The following is a 27,491-nucleotide window of genomic DNA, read 5'->3' on the forward strand; positions in this document are numbered from 1 at the left end:
AAATGTTTGTCTACATGCACCAATTAGTATTGTTAAAATTAAATTGTTTGAAGCCATTAAAGCTTAGCAGATGGTACAACCAATGAAACTTTTTTGTTTAATTGATTAACTAAGCTGCTTATTAATTTGTTGACACAGATTTGAATCTAAAAATTCATTTGTAAAAAAAATGATGTAACTGGTTATATGAAATTTTGGAATGCTCCAAGTGATGACATATAGAAGTAACAACATGAACGTTAACAGTACAACTATTTAAGAGTTTTGTCACATTCACTTAGAAGTAATCCTGGTGCAAGAATATACAACAGCTTTTTAAGTCACAATGTAAAAGAAAACTTCTATATTTTCACTTCAGTTGGAACTTGCACGTTTAATAACCACTCCCCCCCCCTTGATTGTTTTCACACTTTAGACCCTTATTAATACCAGTCTTAAATTTCATAGGATATTACACATTACTTCATAGTATACTGTCAACCATTAAATAGTACACAAGAGTACTTGTGTTGTCACATCAGTTAGTAACAAATAGTCTTTGGTTGAATACAGTAATTAGTAGGTGAATATTTTGTAACTTTATAATGACCAAGAAAATATACTTACATTGGTATGTTATGGTAGTATTGATTTACTTGTATATTACTTTTATTCAATAAATTGTATCTATTATTATATTTTGCTCATGTATTAATATCTCGGGAAAAAAAAAAGAGATAAACTAATTTTTTGTGTAGCTCTTCACATTTCTTGTAAACATTTATAAACTTTATTTATGAGCTACACTTGCATACATATACTATCATCACTTACTCCAACAGTCCATCTGTTTTGTGGACACTGTTGCATGCTCCAACACTCCTTCTATTTTTGTGGACACTGTTGCATGCTCCAACACTCCATCTATTTTCGTGGACACTGTTGTATGCTTTAACAGTCCATCTATTTTCGTGGACACTGTTGTATGCTTTAATAGTCCATCTATTTTCGTGGACACTGTTGTATGCTCCAACAGTCCATCTATTTTCGTGGACACTGTTGTATGCTCCAACAGTCCATCTATTTTCGTGGACACTGTTGTATGCTCCAACAGTCCATCTATTTTTGTGGACACTGTTGTATGCTCCAACAGTCCATCTATTTTCGTGGACACTGTTGTATGCTCCAACAGTCCATCTATTTTCGTGGACACTGTTGTATGCTCCAACAGTCCATATTTTCTATTTTCGTGGACACTGTTGTATGCTCCAACAGTCCACCTATTTTCGTGGACACTGTTGTATGCTCCAACAGTCCACCTATTTTTGTGGACAGCATCACATGCTCCAACAAACAATTCTTGTATTTTACAGACAATAAAACATGTTCCAGCAATCTGGTTCTTCTGTAGACAGCACTATGTGCTCCAACAATCCATGTCTTTCTTGGACTATCACATTCTCAGAAGTTTCATACATTCTGTTTTAGGTTCTAGAAATGTAACAGTAAAATCATAAAGTTCATGGTTTATATAAAACTAATTTATCACATTGGCTGTATCATAACAAAAACATAAGCACAGTTGCTTAAAGAAAAATGTTTTAAAGTTTGTTTTTACAAAAACGTAATACATCATATCAATATTTCAAATGTAATACACAACAATGGATTTGAAAATATGTTACACTTAGGTGTATACAAATACTTGAAGATAATTGTAATTGCATACTTTAATAAAAATAAGTCTCATATTTACACTATGCCAAAATTTCTTATGAAAAATTTTCAATCATGATTGTTTAATAGCATTTACTATTTTCTCCAATAATTGCATTCTTTCTTTATGCATTTGTTCAAGTCTTTTCATTCTATCTTCCTCATCTTTCTTTCTTTCTTTCCTAAATATGTTCAGTGCCTGAATAATCTCAGAAGTTGAGGTAAACTGGTTTAAGTTATTTTCATCATTATCATCAGCTAAAGCTGAAATGTCCCTCATTTCAATAAGATTATCAGGAAAATCCAGGTCCTCTGGCTTGTAATCCTTGTACAACTGAGATGGCTGAGTATTTAGATGTGAAATTATATCATCAATTTCCAGTGCCTTATCTTTATTATTTATGTACACAACTGAATGTTTATTATGCTTTCTTTCAATGTTCTTCCACTCACTAGAACACTGTTTACCACTGATTAGAATGCCACTAAGATCTGTTGCTTTCTGTGCTATTAAATCCCAAGCCTGGTTCTTTGTGATTACTCCTTCAGTAAATAACCAATCATTTTCATGCCTCAAAGAGATCAAAAGGTCTGTTAAAGACAGGGTCTCCTCAGACGACTGGTCTGTAAATACAATATATTTCAGTTAACAATGCATAAACTGTGGCTAGTATCAACACTTCAGATAAATATTCCATGTTTTATTATTAAAAAATATAATAAGTGCACATTTTACAAATGTTATGATTTATTACGATATGTTAAAATTAAAAACTGTTCAAGGAATTAAAAGTATTAAATATTTTAGAGAAAAGTTGTACAAACTGACACACTCAAGATTCACAGAATATATTGTTTCCTCAAAGACATTAACATGACGGTTAATTCTTTCACAGTTTAGCTATCTTTCCCTTGCATTTACCTAAGAGATTAGCATGCCTTAAGACAACTACAACCTAATTTCATATGATATAACTAGAATGTCTTTACTGCCTGATGGCATAAACATGCAGCAAAGCTGTCTATCAACATACATCCATGGGAAACAGTTATACTTATGTAGTTGCACTCGAGAATTTCATTCTCTGGTGATGCCAGGAACAGAGGTACACCAGAAGTGTGTGTACATGTGCAAGTATCTACTGGAACATGTTAACTTTCAAGAGGATACACCACACCTCATCAAACAAAATGTTAGAGGATACACCACACCTCTTCACACAAAATGTTAGAGGATACATCACACCTCTTCACACAAAATGTTAGAGGATACACCACACCTCTTCACACAAAATGTTAGAGGATACACCACACCTCATCACACAAAATGTTAGAGGATACACCACACCTCTTCACACAAAATACCACAATGAAGTGGTTGAGGCACAAATGCAAAATTTTACCAAAATGAAACCCCATCAGAAAACACCTGAAAGAAGCCCATGGAGTGTGACACCTGATGGCAGGAGCTCCATAGAAGCACACTCATTGGAGGCTGCATCTCATTCAAGGTATAATCTTTACCTGGGAAGAAAGAGAGGAAAATGTAAATTAGTCACATATGTTGCAGGGATTAGGTGGGGGGGGGTGTTAAGAATATGGCTGTTTGAGTACTTGCATACAAGAGGTCAGAAAGCCAAAATGTGTTGAGCATTTGAGGTGTATTCAGACCACACCTTGACCTCAACTCTACCACCAGCCTTTACTGGACCAACACCAGCTATAGTAGGAGGGTAGTGAAATCATGGCAAAGAGACAGATGAACTGAATACACACCTTGACTCAAATAATCAACTAAAGAATGGGGCCACAGTATGTCAGTTCATGCTTACCTCAACTCATTTGAACAGGTGTAGTCTACTGAAGGAAAGTACAGATGTACTAAGCACTCACCTCAACTGAACAGAGTAAGAAGCAAAATGAAGGATAAGAAAAAAGCACAAGCAACCTCTGAGCAATTAAAGACTGAAACAATGAGGGATATAAAAGTGCAGTGGAAGAGGGTGCAAAAAATAATCATAGGATAGAAATCCAAACATCAGAAATAGTAGGCAATGTGGATATAGAGCAGGAAACCAAAGGCTTGAATGGGGCATGCACCAGATCATGTAAATCCCATTGAGGTCTCAGTCAGCAAGGAAAGCATGGTGACAAGGACTGAGGAGCAGAACAAAGTGAAGAGGATAAAAGTTTAAACATTTCATGGAGCCAAGAAAGGAGAATTATAGAGACTAGACCTTCCAAACATTAGTAAAAGAGCAGACTGACAAGCTAATGATCAGAAGTCAAGGAAAAAAAGGCAGGAAAGTAGTCACAGGTTGACTGTGAGGAAAAAGAAGTGGTGGAAACACTGACGACAAAAGACTGCTGCTAACAGAAGAAGGTAACAAGGATGGCAAGAGGAGAGTAGAAAGTCCAGTCTGAGGAATAAGAGATTGGGAAAATTTCATATGCATAGAAGAGGGAAGGTAACTCTTGATGAAAAAAAGGATGCATGAATGTGAAACAAGAGAAAGAAACTGAGGAAAGAAAGGGGAGTCAAAATGCCATCAGAGAAAGGGTGAGCTGAGTACAGAGATGCCAACAAAATGTCTCAAGAAGAAAAGTATGTACAGATGAGGGCCAGAGGAAGTAGACTAATAGGGGGATGGGCATGTGGAAACAAAATGATAAGCAGACAGAGATGAAGGATAAGAAACAGTGGACCATTAGGGCCAAGAGTTGTGAAAGGTGTGGCCAAGAGATGTGGCCCACTCTCGAGATACAAGCTCTTAGTAAATGGTAGGTAAGAACATCAACCTAATGTGAATAGGCTAAGGGTGGTATTGATATGTTTAATGCCTGAAGGTAAAGCAACTTAAAACAGAAATCTCTTGGATGATTGGTGCAAGAAATGAATATTTAAGAGACTGTGTGGAATATAACCAAGTTATCCACCAGTAGGGAAAGGAACATACAAAAAAAAAAGTGCAAGAACATTGAGCCAGAAGATGTGGAGGGAAGACGTAACTGGCATCAAAATTTTAGAAGTTTTGCCCTCAACAGAAAGGAAAGTATTGATGAAAGTAGATAATTGTGAAAGACAATAAGCAATTGCAGTAAATAGTCTGGGCATGATCCAATCACTAAGACACTACCCCAAGAAGATGCTCACAAAGGAAAAATGGACCCCAAGAATGAACATCACGATTCCATAAGATTTATAGTAAGGTACACAATAATGCTTTTACCAATATTCTAAAGAAGGTTAAGTCCCCACTAACTGTGAACAACTGAGAACTATGTAAAAAAGTCTGTTGGTGGGATTGAAGAGATGTGAAAAAATAATGGGAAGAGAGATAAAAGGAACAAAAGAAAACAAGACAAACAGTAGTAAAAGAGAGAGATGCCAAAGATTTATAAATATGTGACTAATAAAAATAGTGATAAACTAGATTACCAGAACACAGAGGCATGGAATCTAGAATGGGTATGTGAAAATGAGAAAGATCTGGACAAGATACATGAGCAAAGAACAATGTCAAGATAAGGAAAACTAAAACCTGAGAAGATATCAAGGAAGAAGTCTTACAGAAGCAGTCCAAGTTACCAAGAGGAAAGAAACATGGCAAAAGGCATCTGGGCAATGAAAGAAAATCAGACAACAAAAAAAGATACATAATGAGAATAAAGGGATATGGAAAAATAACTTGACCTAATGAGTCCTGAGAGTAATGGAACAAAGTATGGAGTGATAAAACAAAATAACTGGAACAGAAAAAGAGAACAAATGCTTGAGGAATAAAAGAAGTGCCTCAATTAATAGGTAAAGTTAGCAAAGGGAATACAAAAGAGTGGAAAGAAACAAGTCAGAAATGGGAAATTAAACATGAAAGAGAAAGTAAGAGGCATGAACCATAAGCTGAGGTATGTGGGTGTGAAAAATATTATTAGAAAACAGCATAAAGCCTAATATAAGGAAGGGAGAAAAAAATAAGATAAACCAATAGTAGGTGAGAAAGTGACAAAAAGAAATAATAATAATAAAGAATAAGAAAAGGAACAAAACATGAGAAGGAAATACACAAAAACTGAAAGGTAAAAATTACTATCCAAGTTATGAAAGATGCAGTCCAATAGATCATTCTTGACTTTTAAAAAGAACTTTGGCCAGCAACATGGGAGTAGGTGACTAATAAAACATGTGGTGATGTACAGAACTTTGAACAAATGCAAACGATTCTACAAGAGCCACAAATAAAATACAGCCTCAGTAAAAACAATGTTACACATTCAGGACCAAATATAAATCACCGTCCTTTGAGAATTCTTGATAAAAATTGAAGCTTTTGAAATGAAAAGTTTTATTAAGAATCCAACTCAAATGAAATTGAAAAGACTAAAAAAGTTTAAACACGTGGTCAAAACAGTGCCAAAGAAAATGAAATTCTCAAGTGCAGATGCAGATGATTGACATGAAGATTTGTGCATTCCTACTGGTGTAGAGCTTTGGTTCACGATTAATTCATGTGATATTAGGTGGGATGTGCCTCTAAGCTAGTGTCTTGCTATCTCTAAGGCAGATGCAAAAACAAAATAGCTAAAGCAAGTACATCTTGGAAAAATCCTCACATGCCTCACAAAATGAGTTCATATTTACTAGTTTTGTCAAATATTTCAATAGATTAGTTGCTAATTTATTACAGCTAAACCATCAAAGTCTGAAAGAAAGAAAACAATATTGTTCAACACATAGCAGAAAACATGTAGAGAATGATTTAAAAGGTTCTACTGATAATATTGTTCAACACATAGCAGAAAACATGTAGAGAATGATTTAAAAGGTTCTACTGATAATATTTTCTAAACACTGATCGCATTTTTACCTAACTCAAAAATAAACTGAAAAGAACCCCATCTATGCCCATTTAAAATTATTTGTTAATAATAATAATAATAATAGAATGAATGATACATTTGTTGAATTAGATTGTTAAAATAAAATGGTTAATGTTTTATAATTTATTTTTAATAGTACCACACTACTAAAAGATAATAAATTATATTCACTTAATACAATTTAATGTATTACTATCAGTTGGTTGATTGGCTTGGTGTTTTATGGCACAAAGCAAGTAGAATATCTACACCAAACATCCACTAAAAAGTTAAAATTATTAAAATTCATAAAAGGAAATTAAGGTAAAACAAAAAGTTTAATTTTTGAATTAAAAACATAAATAACATTAAATACAATTTTTACATCTAGTCTAAAGCAGTGAGAGAAAAATCACAGTAATACAAGTTGTAAAGGACTTTCTGTAACATAATTTAAATTATCATAATTTGCCAAGATGACTAACGGGCAAGTTCAAACATCAGAGTTGGTCACCAGTCCTGGTTTCCAGTTATTTGATGTTATGGCCATTTTCTAATATCAAATCAAACTAGTTATACTTTAAATTTTAAAAAGGAATCACATTAAAAAAGGTTTAATTTATAAATTAAAATTTAAATAGCACTCAAAAAATTAATGGCCTTTAAAAAATTAAAACATTTGTAAGGTGGACATTGTTACCATTGCCAATAACGCTGTATAACATTATGGATAATCCTTGGGACAAAACATGTTTAGAATGGTGCCATCGTTGAGAGCCATAACGATGACAAGACAGTAAAATGTGGCTTATTGTGACCAGAGTTATACAGACACACACTGGTGCATTAGTCCCAGATAAAAGAAAACAATGAGTTAAAAAACTGTGACCAATGTGTAGTTTAGTAAGAACAACTTCCTCTTTTCCGATACTTACAGAAGCAAAACAACCAAAGTCCAATAGAGGGTTTTATTTGGAAAAGCTTGTTTTCACGTTGCTCACTTCAAGTCAACTGCCAACTGGCACAAAGCCAAGCCTCGAATACAGGACCATAGTCCACGTATGGAACAGGCACAGCAGTGATAGTGCCAGAGCAGACATATTTAGCTGTGGTATTGGCGAGCCCGTTCCTGCAAATACCAACGTGGCCTGGTATCCAGAAAAACTGGAGAGAAGTAGATGTTAAAGAGAAATGGGCCACTCAGTGTTAAATATCAACAAGAACAAGGTGAGAACTAATGTGAAGGGATTACAGGGCCAGTAAAGAGCTAAGCGAATTGGTATGAATAGTACAGTTCATGTACTGCACAGCTTCTATGTTATTCATGGCAAGAGAAATGGCACACAATTCATCAATGAACATAAACTGTTGAAGGGATTCTTTGTGCAACAACCGAATCACAACAAACCATGACTGAGCCCACAGAGTCACCTGATTTTGAACCATTCATATAAATGAAAATGGAAGTATGGTTTGAAAGATGTTCAGCAAATAGAAGATGGTACTTCAACTGGAAGCATCCACCTTCTTCAGATGACTCAAAGAAAGGTCATACTCGGAGATGGTAATAAGCCATGGTGGGATGGGCTGACCAGGGGATACTGTAATGTTATCCAAAGACAGACCAATTCATCCAACTGCACCTGGATATGAAGGCCAAAACAAGCAATGGCAGATCATCTGTTCTGAAAAAGCATGGCCCAATGAGGAAGAAAAACACAACCCCAAGTGGGATACTTTGGTAAAGAATGAAGTTTTGAAGCATACAGTAAAGACAGTTCCAAATGGCAGAGGTGTAGAGGAGGTTTATGAGACTGTGTATAAGCTCTGCATTGGAAAAGTGAAGAAATCCATGGCACAGAACCAAAGTCCCTGACGATGAGCAGGATCTAGCATCTTCAATGCCAATGTCATGGCAGAGCCACAAACCAGTGATCCATAATCTAGTTTCGATCGAATAAGAGAACAATATATCTTTAGCTCATAACATTGACCTGCTCCTCGAGTGGTAAAAGAGAGGACATGGAGGATGTTCAGTGCTCTTGTACATTTGACCCATAGCTGTTTGATGTGTGGTATAAAGGTCAGCTTATGGTCAAAGATAAGCCCCTAGAACTTTGTCTCAGGAATCACAAGTAGCACAACTTCACCAATACAGAGTTCAGGATCAGGGTGAATACTCCATTGGCAGCAAACGTCCATGTAAACAGTTTTAGAGAGAGAGAAGTTAAAACTGTTTGCTACGGTCCACTTCAGTAAACAATTGAGGGCAGTCTGTAGCTACTGCTCAATATACCTCATGCTCCTCAACACACAGCCTGTTTGCAACAGTAAGAGGAAGTTGTTCAGTGTTGGCATCACTCTTTATACTGAAAAGTGTGACACTCAAAACACAGCCCTGAGGGACTCCAAGTTCCTGCAAAAAAGAAAAGTGTCGAACACACACAAACTTAGAATCTCCTGTCCATTAAAAAATGTTTAATAAAAATGAGCAAATGGCACATAACCCATATATATGGAGGTCTTGCAAAATGCCGTACCTTCATGTTGTATAAGCCTTCTCAATGTCAAAGAATATTGACACAGGATGTTGTTGTTTGAGAAAGGCTTCTTTGATTGACATTTCAAGTCAAATCAGGTAGTGAATGGTGGAACAATGTTGTCGGAACCCACACTGGGTGGGCAAGAGGAAGATGTTTGATCCGAGGAACCAAACAAAATGAGCATTAACCATCCTCTCTAAGGTCTTACAGAAACAGCTTGTCAAAGCAACTGGATGGTAGTTTGAAGGAATCTTGGGATCCTTCCCAGGTTTAGAGAAAGGTAGGACAATAGCCTGGTGCCACACATCAGGAAAAACATTATCCTGCCAGATCTGGTTAAAACAATCTGAAGAATAGCAAGAGAAGCAGGAGATAGATAGTGCAGCATTTCGTAGTGTACATCATCAGGTCCAACCGATGAAGGGCCAGTTTGAGTTCCACCAGTGTAAAGGGATGATTATAGTCACAGAGACAATCAGCTTGAAAGGAAAGAGGTGATTCTCTGCCTGAGTCTTAATGGCTAAGAAGGTGGAGGATGAAGCAGAAGTTCAAGATATACCTGGCAAAAAGCATTCACCTAGAATATCGACGATGCTTCAGGTATCAGCTACTTCCTGGCCATCAGGGTGCAAGATGGGAAGGGGGACAGAATTATATTGCCCATTGACCTTTCAAATCTCGTCCCATATGTCTTTGGAACTGGTGATAGAAGATATGCTGGTTGTAAACTTAATCCAAGAGTCCTTCTGGCTTTGACGTCTTATCCATCAAACACGTACACGAACCAGTTGGAAAGCAATGCTGTCTGAGAGTGTGGGATACCTACAAAAAGTATCCCAAGCCCATTGTTTAGCCTTCTGTGCCATGCAGCAGGCAGGATTTCACCACAGATGAGGACATCGTAGAAAATGTGTTAAGGTTTCAGGAATACACTGAGCAGCTGCCTGTGTAATACAGTCAGTTACTGCTGCCACATAGTCGTCTATTGATGAGTTACATATGATGGCAGGATCAAGTTCTGTGAGAGCATTGAAAGAGGGTCAGTTTGCATCAACCATGGCCAGTCTCTCAAAATTACAGGAAAATGATCACTACATTGTGGATTATTGTCAACCTTCCAAGGAAAATGGAAGAATTGTGAAAAGGAGCAAACTGAGAGATCAATAGCAGTATAGGACTGACTAGGTGCATGAAAGAGAAAAGTTGTGATCAGGGAGCTTACACACTGACCCTCTCCCATCAATAACAGCACTTCCCCAGAGAGGACATTGTCCATTAAAGTCCCCCAGGATTACAAAGGGAGACGGCAACTGTTCAATAAGAGCATCAAGGTCTGATTGGTCATATGTCTCTCCAAGCCACAGGTAGAGAGAACAAATAGTGATGGTATGAACCAAGGAAACATAAAGGGCTACAGCCTTCAAGGGTGTGTCAAGTGGCAAAGACAGGGTGGGCACATGCTGATCAACCAACAGTGCCACCCCTCCATGCACTCTTCCATCATACAACCTGTCATTTCTGTATAAAGAAAACTGCTGAAAGGTGACTGTATCGGCAGGTTTCAGAAATTTTTCCTGTGAGGAAAAACATAAGGATGGTAGGAAGCAATTAATGTTTTGATATCATCCAGATTAGAACGTAAACCTTAACAGTTCCACTGTACTAAAGTAGCCATTTGTATTTATGTGCAGGTGAATTGAGTGAAGAGCCCTTCTGTTTACAACCACATCTTTTTTATTTGCTGTCTATATTTAAGGGAGGTCTATTGACCTCCATGGATCTTGCCCTGGGTTGACGAGGCAGGTCATTGCTGTTGGAAGAGGATTCCATCAACTAAGGACATGAACAAATGATAGTTTTGCATCTTGAGGTGGGAGAAGAAGATATAACGAAGGAAATGCCCATACCCAGAACCAAAGGAAGTGGATCTTAGGGTTTGCTGGAATGTATGTCAGGGACAGAGATGGGTGTTGACATTGATTCATCAACCTTTTTAACCATGGAGATCAAAAGTCTTTTCATTTGTTTTGAGAACAATTCTTTTGGATGCAAAAAGAGATCAATGTGCACTCTCACTGTAGTAGTGGAAAGAAGTGCAGCAGCATACATCCAAGATGAAGTGAACAGCAACCTTTGAGCCTCAGGGTAAGTAATGTTTTGAATCATTTTCAAACACTGCACCTCTTTTCCTTCCAACCATTTAGGGCAAGAACAAAAATAATTGTCACAATGAAGGTCTGTTTCACACATACAGGCATCGTGGTCCTTGCCACCACAACAAGCACGTCAAGGAACCATGACATGAAGTCTTTGAGTGATCAAACCGCTGACACTTGAAACATCTAAAAGGGCTTGGAATGTATTGCCATACCTTGCAATTAATATAACCTGCCTTGATGGTGGCAGGTGGACCTGGTGATGTAAATGTCAGAGCAAGTATATTGGTTGGTATCACAATTCCATCTTTGCAAGTGGAGATACATCTCACTGCACAAACTCCTGGAGTGCAGAAACCAGCAAGAATCTCTGACTCAGGAATGTTCTTCAAATCCCTCTCAACAATAACTCCTCGTGATAAATTCAAAGTAAGATGAGGCGTAACCTCAATAGGTACATCTCCAATCACCTTTGAATGCAAGAGGAGTTAACTGTGTTGAGATGTGGATGTTTCCACCAATATGTCACCAGAGCAAAGCTTTTTGACTGACTTTGGAGAGCCATCAAGTCCCTCTTGTCCCTTATGAATGAAAAATGGAGACATTTGCCCCAAAGATTTGTCTGAAAGAGAATGTAGTACAAAAAAATGAGAAAGAGATATTACAGATGTTGAAGATTGATGCTCAGGTTATTTACATTCTGACTGTTTTTCCACTATTTTATTTAAGTGTTTATTTGGAGGATCCATCATAAAAGAATTTTTCAATGCCCACTGACCGCACCCACCATGTAGCCCTATCAGGGGACACACTACAATGCCAAACAAGGACACTGCAGCAACATCAGTGTTTTGTGAGCACTACACCAAAACACCAGCATCAGATACAATGTCCACAACACTTGTTGAGAACATCCAACACTGGTACTTGGTTGACCCTAGCCCAAGTGGACCAGTCAACTGACCCAAGGGGGCCACCCCAAGGCTGTCCATCTACAAAAATTCAAGGCCAAAGTGATATGTTAAGGTTGGACCCCTCAACCACCAGGACCCTCTCCTCCCTTTTGTGGGTCACCACGCATGCAAATACATGGGTGGATGTTTAGATCCGAGAGGAGGTAAACTGAAAGAACAGAACCTTCCCTGGGAGGTCCCTTCACCACATATAGAAATTAACACCAAGGGGATTACTATCGAACATGCTTCATAAAAGTGTGTGAGAGATAGTTTGTTTTGAAAGTAATTTTATAAAACAAGCTTATTATACCAAGATGGTAAAACTAAACAAGTTTATAATTATAGAAATAAATACAGATTTTATACAAAGAAACACAACACTCTCCAAAAAGAACAAGTTATCCTTTTTTTACCTTAAATATTAAATTTTTTCAAGAGCTGTAACATACATATCACTCTATAATACAGAGCAACTAACTTTTTAAAATGATGAACTTCAGTACATTTTCTATATCAACAATGTCTTAGTTTATGGTAATGTTTAATAATAATTCTTTTTAATCTAGGGAATATGAAGGTGCAGGACTTTCATAATATAATTAAATCCAACAGTATAACTTGGAGTAACAAAGAATTAAATACTGTCTAAAACACTATACGACAATTTACACAAACTATTATCAGTCAAGTATCTGAAGTCCTTGAGAAACATAACACAGAACCTAGACCATTACACTTACATAAACAAACATGTAGCCACATTAGATCAATCTTATGAGACTTAATCATTACAGCTATGTAAATAAATGATTCGTAACAACAGAATAGATTAAACGCAATTGATCTTATATAAAGTAATGTTTTAGAACCACCTTACAACTGTTTATGTAAATTAATTATCATTATAGGAACAGTTTAAACATCAATGTGAATAATTATCATTGCTTTGAGTACCAACTACTGTAATAAAAACTGACACCTACAGATTAACTGTATAAAAGTTCACAAGTAATTATTGTTCTGTTACACACTCATTAATTATCACTGCACTATATTAAAACCAAAAGAACTTTTATGTTATGCAGTTCAAATTCACAGGAAATAAAGATAACAAATTTGATCAGAGCACAAATGTTGATAAAGAATATTCAACTGTTGACTCATAGAATATATTTTTATCAGCCAATTATTGTGTTCTGATCATATATTACACTTATATATTTTCTAATATTAACTATTTGTTTATAGAGCGACAAATGTACAACACATTTAGAATAGTATCATCATGATAGTACCTTCATTTATTATATAGGTCTTGTATTACATTTAGCAGTAACTTCAATGTTATAGTCTTATAAGACGTGGTCAAGAAGTCAGCTTACAAAAGTTCCATTGCTTATTTATAAAAACACCCAAAACTCAAGTGTTTTTGAATAATTCACTCTTCTTCTTGAGGAAAATTAAAAAAATAATGAACTATTTGAATGTACTCAAGTTTTAGGCCTATCATAAACACTATTGATATACTTCTATTTTGGTCTTATGTATGTGAGATGGCTCTAAAAGCCATTTTTATAAATGTTTGGTTTAATTTCATAGTAACATTAAAACAAAATAATGTATTTTAATATTTATTATCTATGTAACACTTGTAACTGGTAATGTTTAGTAAGTACAACTTAAGTATAGTTAATACCCCATATATTAAAGATTATAGAGTGTCTTACACTGACGTTGTTAGCACTGCTTTAAAGTAGAATATATACAGCAGTAAATGAGTTTACGTTTTATTTTGAAGAAACATGACAACAGATATTGGTCAAAATAAAATGAAACAAACAATTAACATTCCATAAAAAAAGATAATATAACACTAAGTTATAGCTTCAGTTAACATATATTTATGTTTGTAAATACATAGCCGCAGTATCTGTAGTTTTGATTACATTAGAACAATGGTTCTCAACATATTTAATGTAACTAACTTTTTTTATTACTTATAGTTCTTGATGTCCTAAAACACATACTGGTAAATAAAAATCTATCAGTAAATACCAGATGTACTTCTGCAGGGTTCTGTTTTAAGAGCAAACAAAACTAAAATTATGAGTAACATTTTTATTTCTTGCTTTTGAAGTTCATATGTCATTCTGTGTTGTAACTTAGAGAACATAATTCTTCTAGTGGTTCATACCATCAACACATTTAACCAACATCATTACAACAGAAGTTGCAATATTCAGCATCTCTTAAGTAATGCCATTTTAGTGTCTAGAAGACTGACTGACAGACAATACACTACTATATTCAGTAGTGTGGATAGTTAAAAAAGATAACCTCCTTAAGATGGCCCGAGGCTCCTTTTGGGGAAATAAATTGTAGCATACCACAGATTGAAACATGCATGTAAGCACATAGCACAGCTCATTTTATGTGAGTTACTGCTTACCTATTTATTGGAGCACAGCAGTTTTACCTAGGCCTTAATAAACAACTCATAACATCACATGAAAGAAAACTTTGTTCAATAATATAAGAGCTAAAAAGCACAGATGTTAACACACCACCATGAAGGACTGACTTTCCAAGAAATGTCAACAGTAAGATTTACTTTATAAACACAAACATGTAGTAGTTTACTATTCTTGTCATGAATCATTCTAAACTCTTCAATTTCTAAAGACAATACCCCTCAATTCAAAAACCACTGCATCAAAGCAGTAACAACTTTGCATAACTAATCAGTAATGACTGTGCATGACTAAACATTGTTTCTTCACCTCTGTACAATACGTAACATAAACTAAGAACATTTCCCACCCCTCACAGCTAGTAGTTTGAAATTTAAACAATGGTTAACCCACCTTCATCTTTTACAGTATCCTCTTCTGTTGTCATAACAGTGTATGATACTTTTGGAACGTAACCTAAAGTTAAAACAAGTTTAAAGTTAATTTTCCATGTTTGTTTTATAAACAACAATACTTAAATACTAGATATACAAACACACACAATATACATCTTGTACATCTCCTAAATTTGTTTATTACAATACAAAAAGGAAGAAGAAATTGAACAACAAACTCAATAACTGATATAAAGTTACTGTGTAAAGTCCTCTCATCAGTTCTACTGTAGTATAAATGCCACTAGAAACTGATCTCTTATAGAAAGGATGTTTAACAGCTCTCTCTCTGAAGCAAAATATACATTCATTGATATCATAAAGACGGGTCCAGATCAGGGATTTAAAATTTCCAAGACTAAGATATCTTGTATTTAATAGCATTTAAAATCAATGATTAACACTGGGCAAGGAAAAGGTCAACAATAAATAATAACCCTATCCATCAGAAGCAAAGTGCAACATCTTGTAACAAGTTGGTATCCACAAAGAAAGAAGGTCAGTGGCAAAAGTAAATAACAGAAGTTGCCATGTTTATGTATTAACACTCTACAATAATAGGTTGATTTTGAAATACACAATAAAAATATACATGATTTAATAATTGTCTATTTAACTAACATTTGAAACTGGTAAATTTGAAAAGCAATATCCTTGATTCATGGTAATACAAAATTTCAAACTTAAATGCAGTTGCTATTACACCTTAAGAAAAAAATAAAAGTAATATAACAGGCTTCTGTTTGTCAGTGGTTATTTCTGGTTAATCTGTAGTTTTATATAGATATCTTAGCTCAGTATATCTTTAGTTTTCACTTAATACTTTGTGAATATACCTTATATTCACTCCACACTAATTTCTCTTATGGAAGTAATGACAAGTTCAAAACATAGTTGTATTTATATTTAAGCTTTGCAGATGCAGTTGATAGTTTATATAAAAATTACAAAAACAAACTTACCACTAACAGATGAAACATGTTCCTTTTAATTCAGAGCAATATAGTCTATACAGTAAGGGTTAATTCTTACAAACACAGTAACTTTCAAAGATAAGAGTTAACATAAAATATACCGAATGACTAGTTCGACATTTGAGAAACATCAAATACTTCTCTTTTCTTTTGCCTCAAGGATGTTTTTTCAGTTGAATTGAAAATCAGAAGCCGTAGTTATACAACAACATGTAAGATAAATGTATCCACAGCAGAGCTCCAAAGGGGAATGAATATAAATGTATCCAAAGCAGAGCTCCAAAGGGGAATGAATATAAATGTATCCAAAGCAGAGCTCCAAAGGGGAATGAATATAAATGTATCCACAGCATAGTGCCAAAGGGGAATGAATATAAATGTATCCACAGCAGAGCTCCAAAGGGGAATGAATATAAATGTATCCACAGCAGAGCTCCAAAGGGGAATGAATATAAATGTATCCACAGCAGAGCTCCAAAGGGAATGAATATAAATGTATCCAAAGCAGAGCTCCAAAGGGGAATGAATATAAATGTATCCACAGCAGAGCTCCAAAGGGGAATGAATATAAATGTATCCACAGCAGAGCTCCAAAGGGGAATGAATATAAATGTATCCACAGCAGAGCTCCAAAGGGGAATGAATATAAATGTATCCACAGCAGAGCTCCAAAGGGGAATGAATATAAATGTATCCACAGCAGAGCTCCAAAGGGGAATGAATATAAATGAATCCACAGCAGAGCTCCAAAGGGGAATGAATATAAATGTATCCACAGCAGAGCTCCAAAGGGGAATGAATATAAATGTATCCACAGCAGAGCTCCAAAGGGGAATGAATATAAATGTATCCAAAGCAGAGCTCCAAAGGGGAATGAATATAAATGTATCCAAAGCAGAGCTCCAAAGGGGAATGAATATAAATGTATCCACAGCAGAGCTTCAAAGGGGAACATAAATGTATCAACAGTGATTAAACATTTAAAAAGAAGCAGCTTACTTGTGTACCAACTTTGAAATAAACATAACAGATATTGGTCTAAATCAGTGGTTCTTAACCTTTTTCAGTGTTTGCACCCCTTTCAAATCAGTAATCATTTCTCGCACCCCCTGGAAACTTAAATATAAAAAAAGCTAAAAATACAAAGTTGATGTAATCAAAAATTTTTTTTTAATCTTCATACATACAGCATACCTTTTTTCAAGACAAAAATTCAGGGTACATAATGAAAAATTAATTTCAATGTTTCTTCTTAGGAGAAATATAAAGCATACTTTTATGTAAAAATATAGATTTGCTTTAATTATTCATGGGCATCCTCGCACCCCTGGTTAAGAACCCCTGGTCTAAATAAAATGAAACAAAAAATAGTGACATTTCATAAACATAATATAACACTAAGAACTGACTTCAGTTACAATGTACTTATGTTCATAAGTAAAAAGTATTTCTACGCATAGCTTTGATTACATTAGAATAGGAATTATCAAAGTTTTAAACTAACACTTCTCCCTCTTATCTTACCAATACAACTAAATATTTTTAAAAATTGCAAGTTCAAACATACATGTACATAATCAATACACTTTATGAGATATTGCTAACCTATTATTATTAGAAGTGTGCACATAAAAGAACACACATGTCAAACACACATTTTGATGTGTGAGTGCTAGGATTTACTTTACCTTATAAATGTCTGTATAGTAAGTTCTTATTTTTGTCATGAACTCTTCTCACCCCAATGCTCCCTTGGATATGCACCATTCCCTCCTTTCATAGAGACCATAACCCTCAGTTCAAGAATCACTGCATCAAAGCAGTAACAACTATGCATGACTAATCAGTAATGACTCTGCATGACTAAACAATGTTTCTTCACCTCTGTACAATACGTAACATAAACTAAGAACATTTCCCACCCCTCACAGCTAGTAGTTTGAAATTTAAATAATGGTTAACCCACCTTCATCTTTTACAGTATCCTCTTCTGTTGTCATAACAGTGTATGAAACTTTTGGAACATAACCTAAAGTTAAAACAAGTTTGAAATTAATTTTACATGTTTGTTTTATAAACAACAATACTTAAATACTAGAAATACAAACATACACAACATACATTTTGTACATCTCCTAACTTTGTTTTTTAACAATAGAAAAAGGAAGAAGAAATAGAACATAAACTCAATAACATAAATAGTTGAACAGTTATAGCTATGTAGCAGGTATACACAAGACTCAGTATGTAATACAAAAGTTTTAAATATGAAATATCACCAAGTCATGTGACAACCACAGCTGATATAAAGTTACGGTGTAAAGTCCTCTCATCAGAACTACTGTTGTATAAATACCACTAAAAACTTGTGAAAAGGATGTTTAACAGCTCTCTCTGAAGCAAAATATACATTCATTTAAATCATAAAGATGTGTTCAGATCAATGACTTAACATCTAAGATGAGGGTACTGTTAATAGCATTGGAAAATAAAGATAAATTTGTATTAACAGAACCATTCAGAAAGAGACCTGTAACAGTTTTATATCCAAGTAATGGTAAGGAAAGTATTACATCTTTTAACAGATGAGAATCGTTGGACGCAAGAGTCCTCTACAGAATGCAGTCAAGAGGGAACTCCAAACAGATATAAAGAGGATATATGTTCACCAAGATAAGCTTTCCAAATCCAACAGGATACATGTTTACCAAGATAAGCTTTCCAAAGCCAACAGGATACATGTTCACCAAGATAAGCTTTCCAAAGCCAACAGGATACATGTTCACCAAGATAAGCTTTCCAAAGCCAACAGGATACATGTTCACCAAGATAAGCTTTCCAAAGCCAACAGGATACATGTTCACCAAGATAAGCTTTCCAAAGCCTACAGGATACATGTTCACCAAGATAAGCTTTCCAAAGCCTACAGGATACATGTTCAGCAAGATAAGCTTTCCAAAGCCTACAGGATACATGTTCAGCAAGATAAGCTTTCCAAAGCCAACAGGATATATGTTCACCAAGATAAACTTTCCAAAGCCAACAGGATATATGTTCACCAAGATAAGCTTTCCAGTGATACTGCTCATTCAGTTGTCATATACCTCACACATGTTAAGAGTGATACTGCTCATTCAGTTGTCATATACCTCACACATGTTAAGAAAGAGTGATACTGCTCATTCAGTTGTCATATACCTCATACATGTTAAGAAAGACTGATACTGCTCATTCAATTGTCATATACCTCACACATGTGAAGAAAGAAATGGGTTTTACACAAATCCTATATAAAAATTTACTAGTCAAACTCAGATGTATCAAGCAAGAAACCATTTTTCCTCATATGAGACAGATTATGGAAATAAAGGAGTTACGTGTTTGGACCTAAAAATCCTAAGGCAGAGACTTTTGAAATGGAAGCTACGCTACAGGGCTAGTGTCAAGAACCACAGTCCTCAGACAATGCAGGACTGCATTAAAGCCAACTAGGTAAAAAAGGTGCACAACAGAACCAGACTTAAAGCCAACTAGATAAACAAGATACACCACAAAACCAGATTTAAAGCCTCCTTGATAAACAAGATACACCACAAAACCAGATTTAAAGCCAACTAGATAAACAAGGTGCACCACAAAACCAGATTTAAAGCCTCCTTGATAAACAAGATACACCAGAAACTAATAAATTAATTCTAGTACAGCACAACAATCCTCCAGTAACATGGAAATAAAGGCATACTCTGGTGTGACTTGTATTGCCAACCAAAATTAGTGTTTCTTAGTGGATTTGGATTAATTCTCTAAACTAAATGCCAATCCTTCAGTTTAAAAAATACATGAAACAGAAACATTTGTACACCAAACAAAAATGCTAAGTTTTCTTTTTCATACAGCTTTCAGAATTACCTTTTTTACTTCTGTATCTTTTCTGTCTTTGATAAGATATCTGTGGCCCTATTTCATGATTATGTTCCTTAACAAATGTCTTAACAACCAATTTACCAGTTTTTCTGCACGATGAAATATACAGCTTGGAGGCACATTCCAATTTCAAACTCCTGTGAAAAACAAATTTTTCTATAAGACCTGGGCCAAAGTGCATGTGAATGAAATCCTAACTATTTATGAGAAGTATTATATCTATATTAATACATAAACAGTGCCACCAAGAACCAATTAAAATGCTTGTAAATGTTCTTTAGTTCTAGCTAATTTTATTGTTTTCTTAAATATCCAACTTCTGCTGAACATAATTTCTTCACAAATTTCCATGTGAAGCACACAAGTAGGATGAAGAAATAAGATTACAATATATGAAACCCACTTTATAAGAAAACTTAAAAAATACATTTTTCTTCTTCAGATATAATTTAGTCTAAATAACTTTATTAATTTTATTTAAGAATCCAATTCTACAAATGTGAGACCACTTTCTTAATAATACATACACTGACCTCCAAGATCCCATTATACAGTTCTATTCAAATATACACTCTCGCTTGTTAAATAAATGACAAAATTCCCTAAAATAAGTTTAACAGCAGCATCAACTGCCTGGATTTCTATTCAACATTTCACTGGTGATCTCTCATAAGTTCTTCTTATTAATAAGATCTCCATCAATATATATTTTTCATTTATTAATGTACATAATTTCAATTCCTTTGCTATGGTACAGATTTTTTCACACTTCTATTTGAAGATAGAATTTGACAACAGAACTTTAAAATCAATACCGTCAGTCACCTTCCAAACTGACAGCAGTTGATTTTTTCTTTCTTTCTAAAGCAACATGATTGACTGACTTTTAAAAGTTAGAGCTTGGTTATTTAAATTTTTTAATATATAAAAAAATTATAGAAGTTTACAACATGAGTTAATATGAAGTACTTCAGTTTTATACATGGGTTATAACAGAATAGAACTAAGTCTCATACAAACTATAACACTGCTCACTTAGAGGTAATATTAAGTTTTGAAGTATTTATTTATACAAATAGTATTGTTGCTATTTTTGTTTATAATTTTTGTTTGAAAGCAAAATATTTAGATGACAATCTTCTTAATTATGTGGAAAAGTATATTGAAATATTGGTTGTTACAGCTTTTATAATTCAGACAATGTTTTATTGAAAGTGGTAAAGTAGTTTAGGTGTTGACTACTACACTGAAATGACAGTTTTGTTTCCTATAAAGGAATATTAAGTTGTTAGAGAAAGTTCACAGGTTAGTTCATTTGTTAAAGCAGGTTTTTATTCAGAATTATCTTGGTTGGCCCCTGATGTTTAATTACTTATAAATGACAACTACAATTCATAAATCACAAAACTTTGTTATACATTTGTTTCTAATATGTGTAACATATTACTAGGCTTTAGCTTTTATAATTATATTCCTCAATGATGCATCTTTAATATTCTCTGTTGATTTCTATCATTTGTGGATTATAATCAAATTTCATTACCTGTGGCTTAAGTGTCATAATTTTGATCAAATGATCTAATAGCTTGTTTGTGATGTGCATTTGTACACTTATCTGTGGAACTATCATTATATGTTTCTTGTGCAATTCTGCAAAAAAATGTTCAAATATCACATATTAACTCTTTAACATTCACATAATTTTCAAATATTTTTAGAGAAAAACTTTGTTACCTGTTAATTTCTTTAATGTATCTGTACAGGTTTGGTCTACTTGTCGAACCCCATAACCACCATAAAAAATTAGGAATTAGATATAAATTGTGCTTTTTTTCAACCTAGATTGACTACAAATAAGAAAACACAATTGTTTAGTTTAAATAGCTTAAATCTCCTAACATTATACATCTATGCACATAGTAAAGAAAATAGCTTCAAACCTGTTATTATATTAATTAGATTAATGGTAATTAGGTAATTAAGATCAGCACTGTCAAACAAGAAATTAATATAAATTAAGCCTTAAAATTATTTTTATTTTAAAATTATATTGAAATTTTTCAGTCATAAAGAAAATTGTGTATGATGCCCTAAAGCACTGAGGACATTCCATCTATTGGATCAAAACACAGATATGCCCTAAAGCACTGAGGACATCCCTTCTATTGGATCAAAACACAGATATGCCCTAAAGCACTGAGGACATCCCATCTATTGGATGAAAACAAAGATAAAAAACTAGTTAGTAATTGTGAAAAATCAAATTATGGTGCAGAGATGAGTAGTTATACCCACAATGTGTCAACTTCTACTGCCTTTCACTGTCTGCAGTCACCAGTGAAAGTTCTTTTAATATGAAAAGTAACAAAACCACTCTAAATATATTTATACTAAATATTTCTCCCAACCTTAAAAATGTCTGATAACTCCTAAATTAAAATAACAGCAAAACCACCCTAAATATTCTAAAAACAGATTACTCCGAACTTCTACCACTTTACAAAAGATCTTAAAATGAACTACATACTTACCTGAACAACATTTGTAGTTCATATTCCTCTTGTAAACTTATTCAAGTATAGCATTGGACAGCTAAGACCAACCCAGTACTTGAAATCAGTCTTTCCAGTCCTAGCTATACCAGTTACACTTTAGTATTAGTATTAAGCAATGTCAAGAAAGATATGTTTTTATTGAAAATTTATTTAATAAAATATTTATTGGGTTGAGAAATAATTCGTGAGCGTTTTTTTCAAGTTAAAAAAATATATTCATAAATGAAACGCTTTCGCAAAATATTTCATGTCATTTGGTAGATAATTTTTTGCTCTAATAGATGGTGTGTTTGATTTTCCTATGTTTTTAATATTTGCTTTCATTTTCAGCTCATTAAATGGAATGTCAAGTGGACAAAATCGAGCATTTTTGACACCATCTGCTTTTCGCATTTAATTTCTTGCAATTTCGTTTAAACCAATGCATACTATATACCTAGGTATTACATGAAATAAAGTATCATAATAACTGTTTTGGGTGTAATGTGTTCATGCATTGAAGTATTGTATAGTCTTGCATGTAATGCTTGAATGAAATTATTTAAAAACGCTCACGAATTATTCCTCAACCTAATATTATAAAACAGTACAAGAAATGTTCTCAATTGCCAGTAGTTATGGCCATTATTTTCTAGTTTATTTATGAATAATACAACATTATCCATAACAAAATTTGCACTAACTACAAACAGCTGGGCTAGTCTCAGTTATCCCTGCCATAATAAAAATGAAGGTGGTTGACAAAAATGTTTATGTACAGAAGGTTTGAACATTTGGAATACACTTACTCTATCTTTAGCAAAATCTGAAAATAACGTTACCTGTAATTCTTTTGTATCATAAACCACTACTTTTCTTGTATATTTAGTAAAATGATAGACCAAAGGAAAAACAGATTATAGAAAATTATAAATTGCATGAGATAATTATAAGTATTCTTAACAAAAAGCTGACTTTCAAATGTAAATTTATAATAGTTTTAGATCCATTGAGGTTTAAGTCATCATAAGTAGGGCAGTCTTTAGCTATGAGTACTCTATCTTTAATTCAGAGTTCAAGTTCTAAAGACCCTACAGTAACAAATTATCCAGGGGGCTGCAGGTTACCCCAACAGAATGCCTTGAAAAAATTCTCGTGCTCATCTACCCATATAATGAAAAATTACCAAAGATTAGATCAATATCTAATGCAAAAAATTAATTAAATTTTACAGGGCTGTAAATCAGAAACTATTAGAGATATTGATCTAATCTTTGGTGATTTTTTCATTATATGGGTAGATGAACATGTGAATTTTTCCAAGGCATTCTGTGGGGTCACCTGGAAAATTTTCCAAAATCTGGATGATTTGACATGGAATTACCCTGATATAGAAATCATACAAAATATCATAATATGGTTCACATGTGAACAAATGAGTGAGTAGCTTGGTTTAAGTACCAAATATCTAGTTCTGTTCAATGCTCGTAAATGTTCACACACTAGTTTTCAAGTGAAATTTTGTTTTATCAACGTACGACCTAAGAGTCACTTACTACACATTTACTTATACACGAGGAATGAAAATTTGAATTCCAATTAGTGTTTAATATAAAAGCTAGGTCTGTATATTAGTCTAAGCTGAAGTTTAGGATAGAAGATTTTTTAATTTATAATGTTTGTGAGTCCATAAAAGGATCAAAGATAATATAAGGAAATTTGGGAATAGTATGCATACTAACAGGCAGTTGAAATTTGTTTAGAAATTTGAAAATAATGTTTGTTAGAATGTCATTTGGATAGCCACAGTTTACCAAATGTTAGTCCAGATGTGTAATTCTTTTCATCTAAAATAAGGTAATTCAAGCAAAGATTAAAGTTTGTTTGACAGTGACATGGCAAATTTTTGTTTATGGAAGTTGGCAATAAAGGAGGCCTGTAAAATTACTTTTATGATAAAAATGTTTACTTTCTTAGTAATCCTAATGTTGAGAAGAGGGAAAGATTCATTTTATCTGAGATTAGATGTGAACTTGATATTAGAGTCTTGAGAATTCAGGTAAGATATTTAGGAATATGACCAGATTATTAAAATAACAAAAAGTGTCATTAACATAGCATTTGTACAAGACAACTTTCAATTTACATGGCCAGATTCTAGCCAATTGCTTTCATGGTAGAGTAGAAAAGTAGTGGCTGTCACCGGGTACAGCATGGACTCTGTCTATCCGACTCTAAATGATACAATAATAGAGGATATAGTTTAACTTCACAAAGAGAACAAATAAAGTTCTGAGAATTGTTTATAGGCAAAACCCATATAAGGCTAACTGTTAGAAGGAAATATAAGGTTCAAAATTAAAGTTCATTCAAGGGAAATAATAATATATATTCAATATAAAGTATAGCAATAAAATATTGATCAGGAGAGGAAATTTTATAAGACTGAAGGTAAAAGAATCAGTGACAGTATATTGATTCAAATTGAGGAGTTTAAATATAATGATAAATTTTTGGAGAGGTTGTAATAGCTAAAAACAGAATGAAGAGAGTATCCAGTTTTGTGCACATTTGGAAGGCTATAAAAATATGGAGCAATCCAGTGGAAAGTCATTTCATTAGTTAATAAATAACATTATAACTTATTTCCAAATATATCTGAAAATGAAAGAAATATTTGAACCTTCTATAAATAAAAATGTTATATCTATTTTCATATAAGTAAGATTTTTTTCAGATAGATGTTATACACGTTACTTATCTTTAAGCTCACTCTAATAGTTTTAGTAATACTAAATAAATACTACAATAGTACAAGAACAATGGCCATTTTAACAATACATCATACTTATTTTCATTCTGAATCTGAAGGACTTATAAATTTCAATTAAGAGTTACGCTTACGACTGATTCGGACGAAGTCCTTTACTACGAATACGTGGTTTTCCATAATGAACGCAAGTATACATAATACTGGCAAATCTATTTTGTGATGGGTGTTTTTTGGCATTTTCTGGTAGGTACCTATTCGCAACTTCTACTGACTTTGAATGAAGAACACGTAGTTGAATATGATTGTGTTCTATAAAACGCTTCAACTTTTCTTGAAACTCCTCCCATGAATAAAACTCTTCTCCCACGTAAAAATCATACAATTCTGAATTACCTGCCATTTATTCACACGTTACCTAGAAACCTTATACCGTCTATATTAACTTTAACTATACTAACATGTAGACCTAATGTGTCCGGGATTTTCTTGTTAGTGATACAACAGCGCCACCGCGATATCGTAATTCGATCCACAAGGATTGTTTGTTTGTTTTTGAATTTCGCGCAAAGCTATTCGAGGGCAATCTGTGCTAGCCGTCCCTAATTTAGCAGTGTAAGACTAGAGGGAAGGCAGCTAGTTATCATCACCCACCGCCAACTCTTGGGCTACTCGTTTACCAACGAATAGTGGGATTGACCGTTACGTTATAACGCCCCCACGGCTAAAAGGGCGAGCATGTTTGGCGCGACGGGGATGCGAACCCACGACCCTCAGATTACGAGTCGCACGCCTTAACACGCTTGGCCATGCCGGGCCGATCCACAAGGAAAGTTTGCGAAGGATACTCGTTAAATTTGGAAGCTGCAAAAGAATGAAGAAACATATCGAACGAAAATAGGTGTAAAATTGAGAAGATGGGACGAGAGGGCTGATTACTTCTCAGAGTCACAAGTTCGAAAAGGACATTTTGACATTAACAGTGACGATGCAAATTTCCTATATTTGGGAAGAAAAGAAATAGTTGCATAACTGAATTTTGCCTGTAAAATGAATTTTAATGAATACAATGGCAATAACGTGTATAATTCAATTTTGAATATAATCTTCAGCAAAGTTGTGATATGCTTGTCTTCCCATATACATAAGATTAAATAGCGTACATTGAATAAAAAAACTGGCATTTTCGAATATTTTCGAAAAAGGTTTAAATGAAGATAAAGTGCTACAAATTTCAGATCTGTCAGCAAACTAACGTGTGTCACATGATTCAATTAGTAATTTTAATCACCTTTTGTCGAATTTGTCTTTGTATTTTCGTTGTTTGCCAAAACACTCGACGCAACAATAAACTGTTCACTTTTTCCCATTATTTCACCAAAAAGACGAATAAAAATATACAGACAGATTTCACAAACAATTCGATTTGAGGTAACAAATGGAAGATGGAGGCGAAACACTCCTTTGCTACGCTCCTGCACCTTGATAAGATCTACAGTGGAATATATTGTTCCTTGAAATAGGGAAGCAACTGGATTGCAGACAATTTATGCAAAACCAGCCATATGTACAAAAAATACAAACAGTAAGGTGCTATATATATATATAACAATGTTGTATGCAAGTGATTAAAGGTGAAATATAAAAAGTATTTATATGCGTACAGAAGGACAGAGGGTAAAAATGTAAGTAACAAATTCATATCAGTTGTAGATATGTATTTGTTTACTATTCAGAACTGCACAATAGACTAGGTGTGCCCAATATAAAGTTTAAACCCTCATTTTACCTTCGAAATTCTTTGTTCTTAACTATTTTCTCTTCAATGCCTCTAAAGATAAACGAAAGATATTTTGTTTAGACCAAATTACTTTGTCATTTTGCCCTGTCGTGGCTGTTTGTAATTAAGTATAAAGCAACACATGGGCTATCTGTGCTCTGCCCACCACGTGTATTGAAACCAGGATTCTATCATTGTGTTTTCGTTGATTTACCACTGGAGGACTGCTCTGTTGTCTTAAATTTAGATCAATTGTTTTCGTTACAATGTGCGTTTAGACTATAAATATATTTGAAGCGCATTTATTCTAATATCACTGTTTTTGTATGTCGTCTGAGGAAAAAGATTACAAAATACTGCTATCCTTATATTTTCAATTAAGTGTGCTAAAAATAAT

At 34.0% G+C, this 27,491-nt stretch overlaps 1 protein-coding gene across 4 annotated transcripts; it reads right to left on the minus strand.

Moving 5' to 3' along the window:
* Positions 1-1,567: 1,567 nt before the first annotated feature.
* LOC143224683 (uncharacterized) lies at positions 1,568-25,817 on the minus strand. 4 transcript variants are annotated; one of them, XM_076452843.1, is made up of 6 exons: positions 25,449-25,817; positions 21,745-21,780; positions 19,996-20,147; positions 18,053-18,115; positions 15,072-15,134; positions 1,568-2,319 (listed from the first exon to the last, which is right to left on the minus strand). In XM_076452843.1, exons 1-6 carry the CDS (start codon positions 25,715-25,717, stop codon positions 1,769-1,771), a joined length of 1,134 nt encoding a protein of 377 aa, XP_076308958.1. In that variant the 5' UTR covers positions 25,718-25,817; the 3' UTR covers positions 1,568-1,768. The 4 variants fall into 4 exon arrangements, with proteins under 4 accessions (XP_076308958.1, XP_076308959.1, XP_076308960.1 ...); XM_076452844.1 differs by lacking the exon at positions 21,745-21,780; XM_076452845.1 differs by lacking the exon at positions 18,053-18,115.
* Between the last annotated feature and the right edge of the window lie 1,674 nt (positions 25,818-27,491).

This window comes from Tachypleus tridentatus, chromosome 9 (assembly GCF_004210375.1).
Source record: "Tachypleus tridentatus isolate NWPU-2018 chromosome 9, ASM421037v1, whole genome shotgun sequence".
Lineage (NCBI taxonomy): Eukaryota > Metazoa > Arthropoda > Merostomata > Xiphosura > Limulidae > Tachypleus > Tachypleus tridentatus.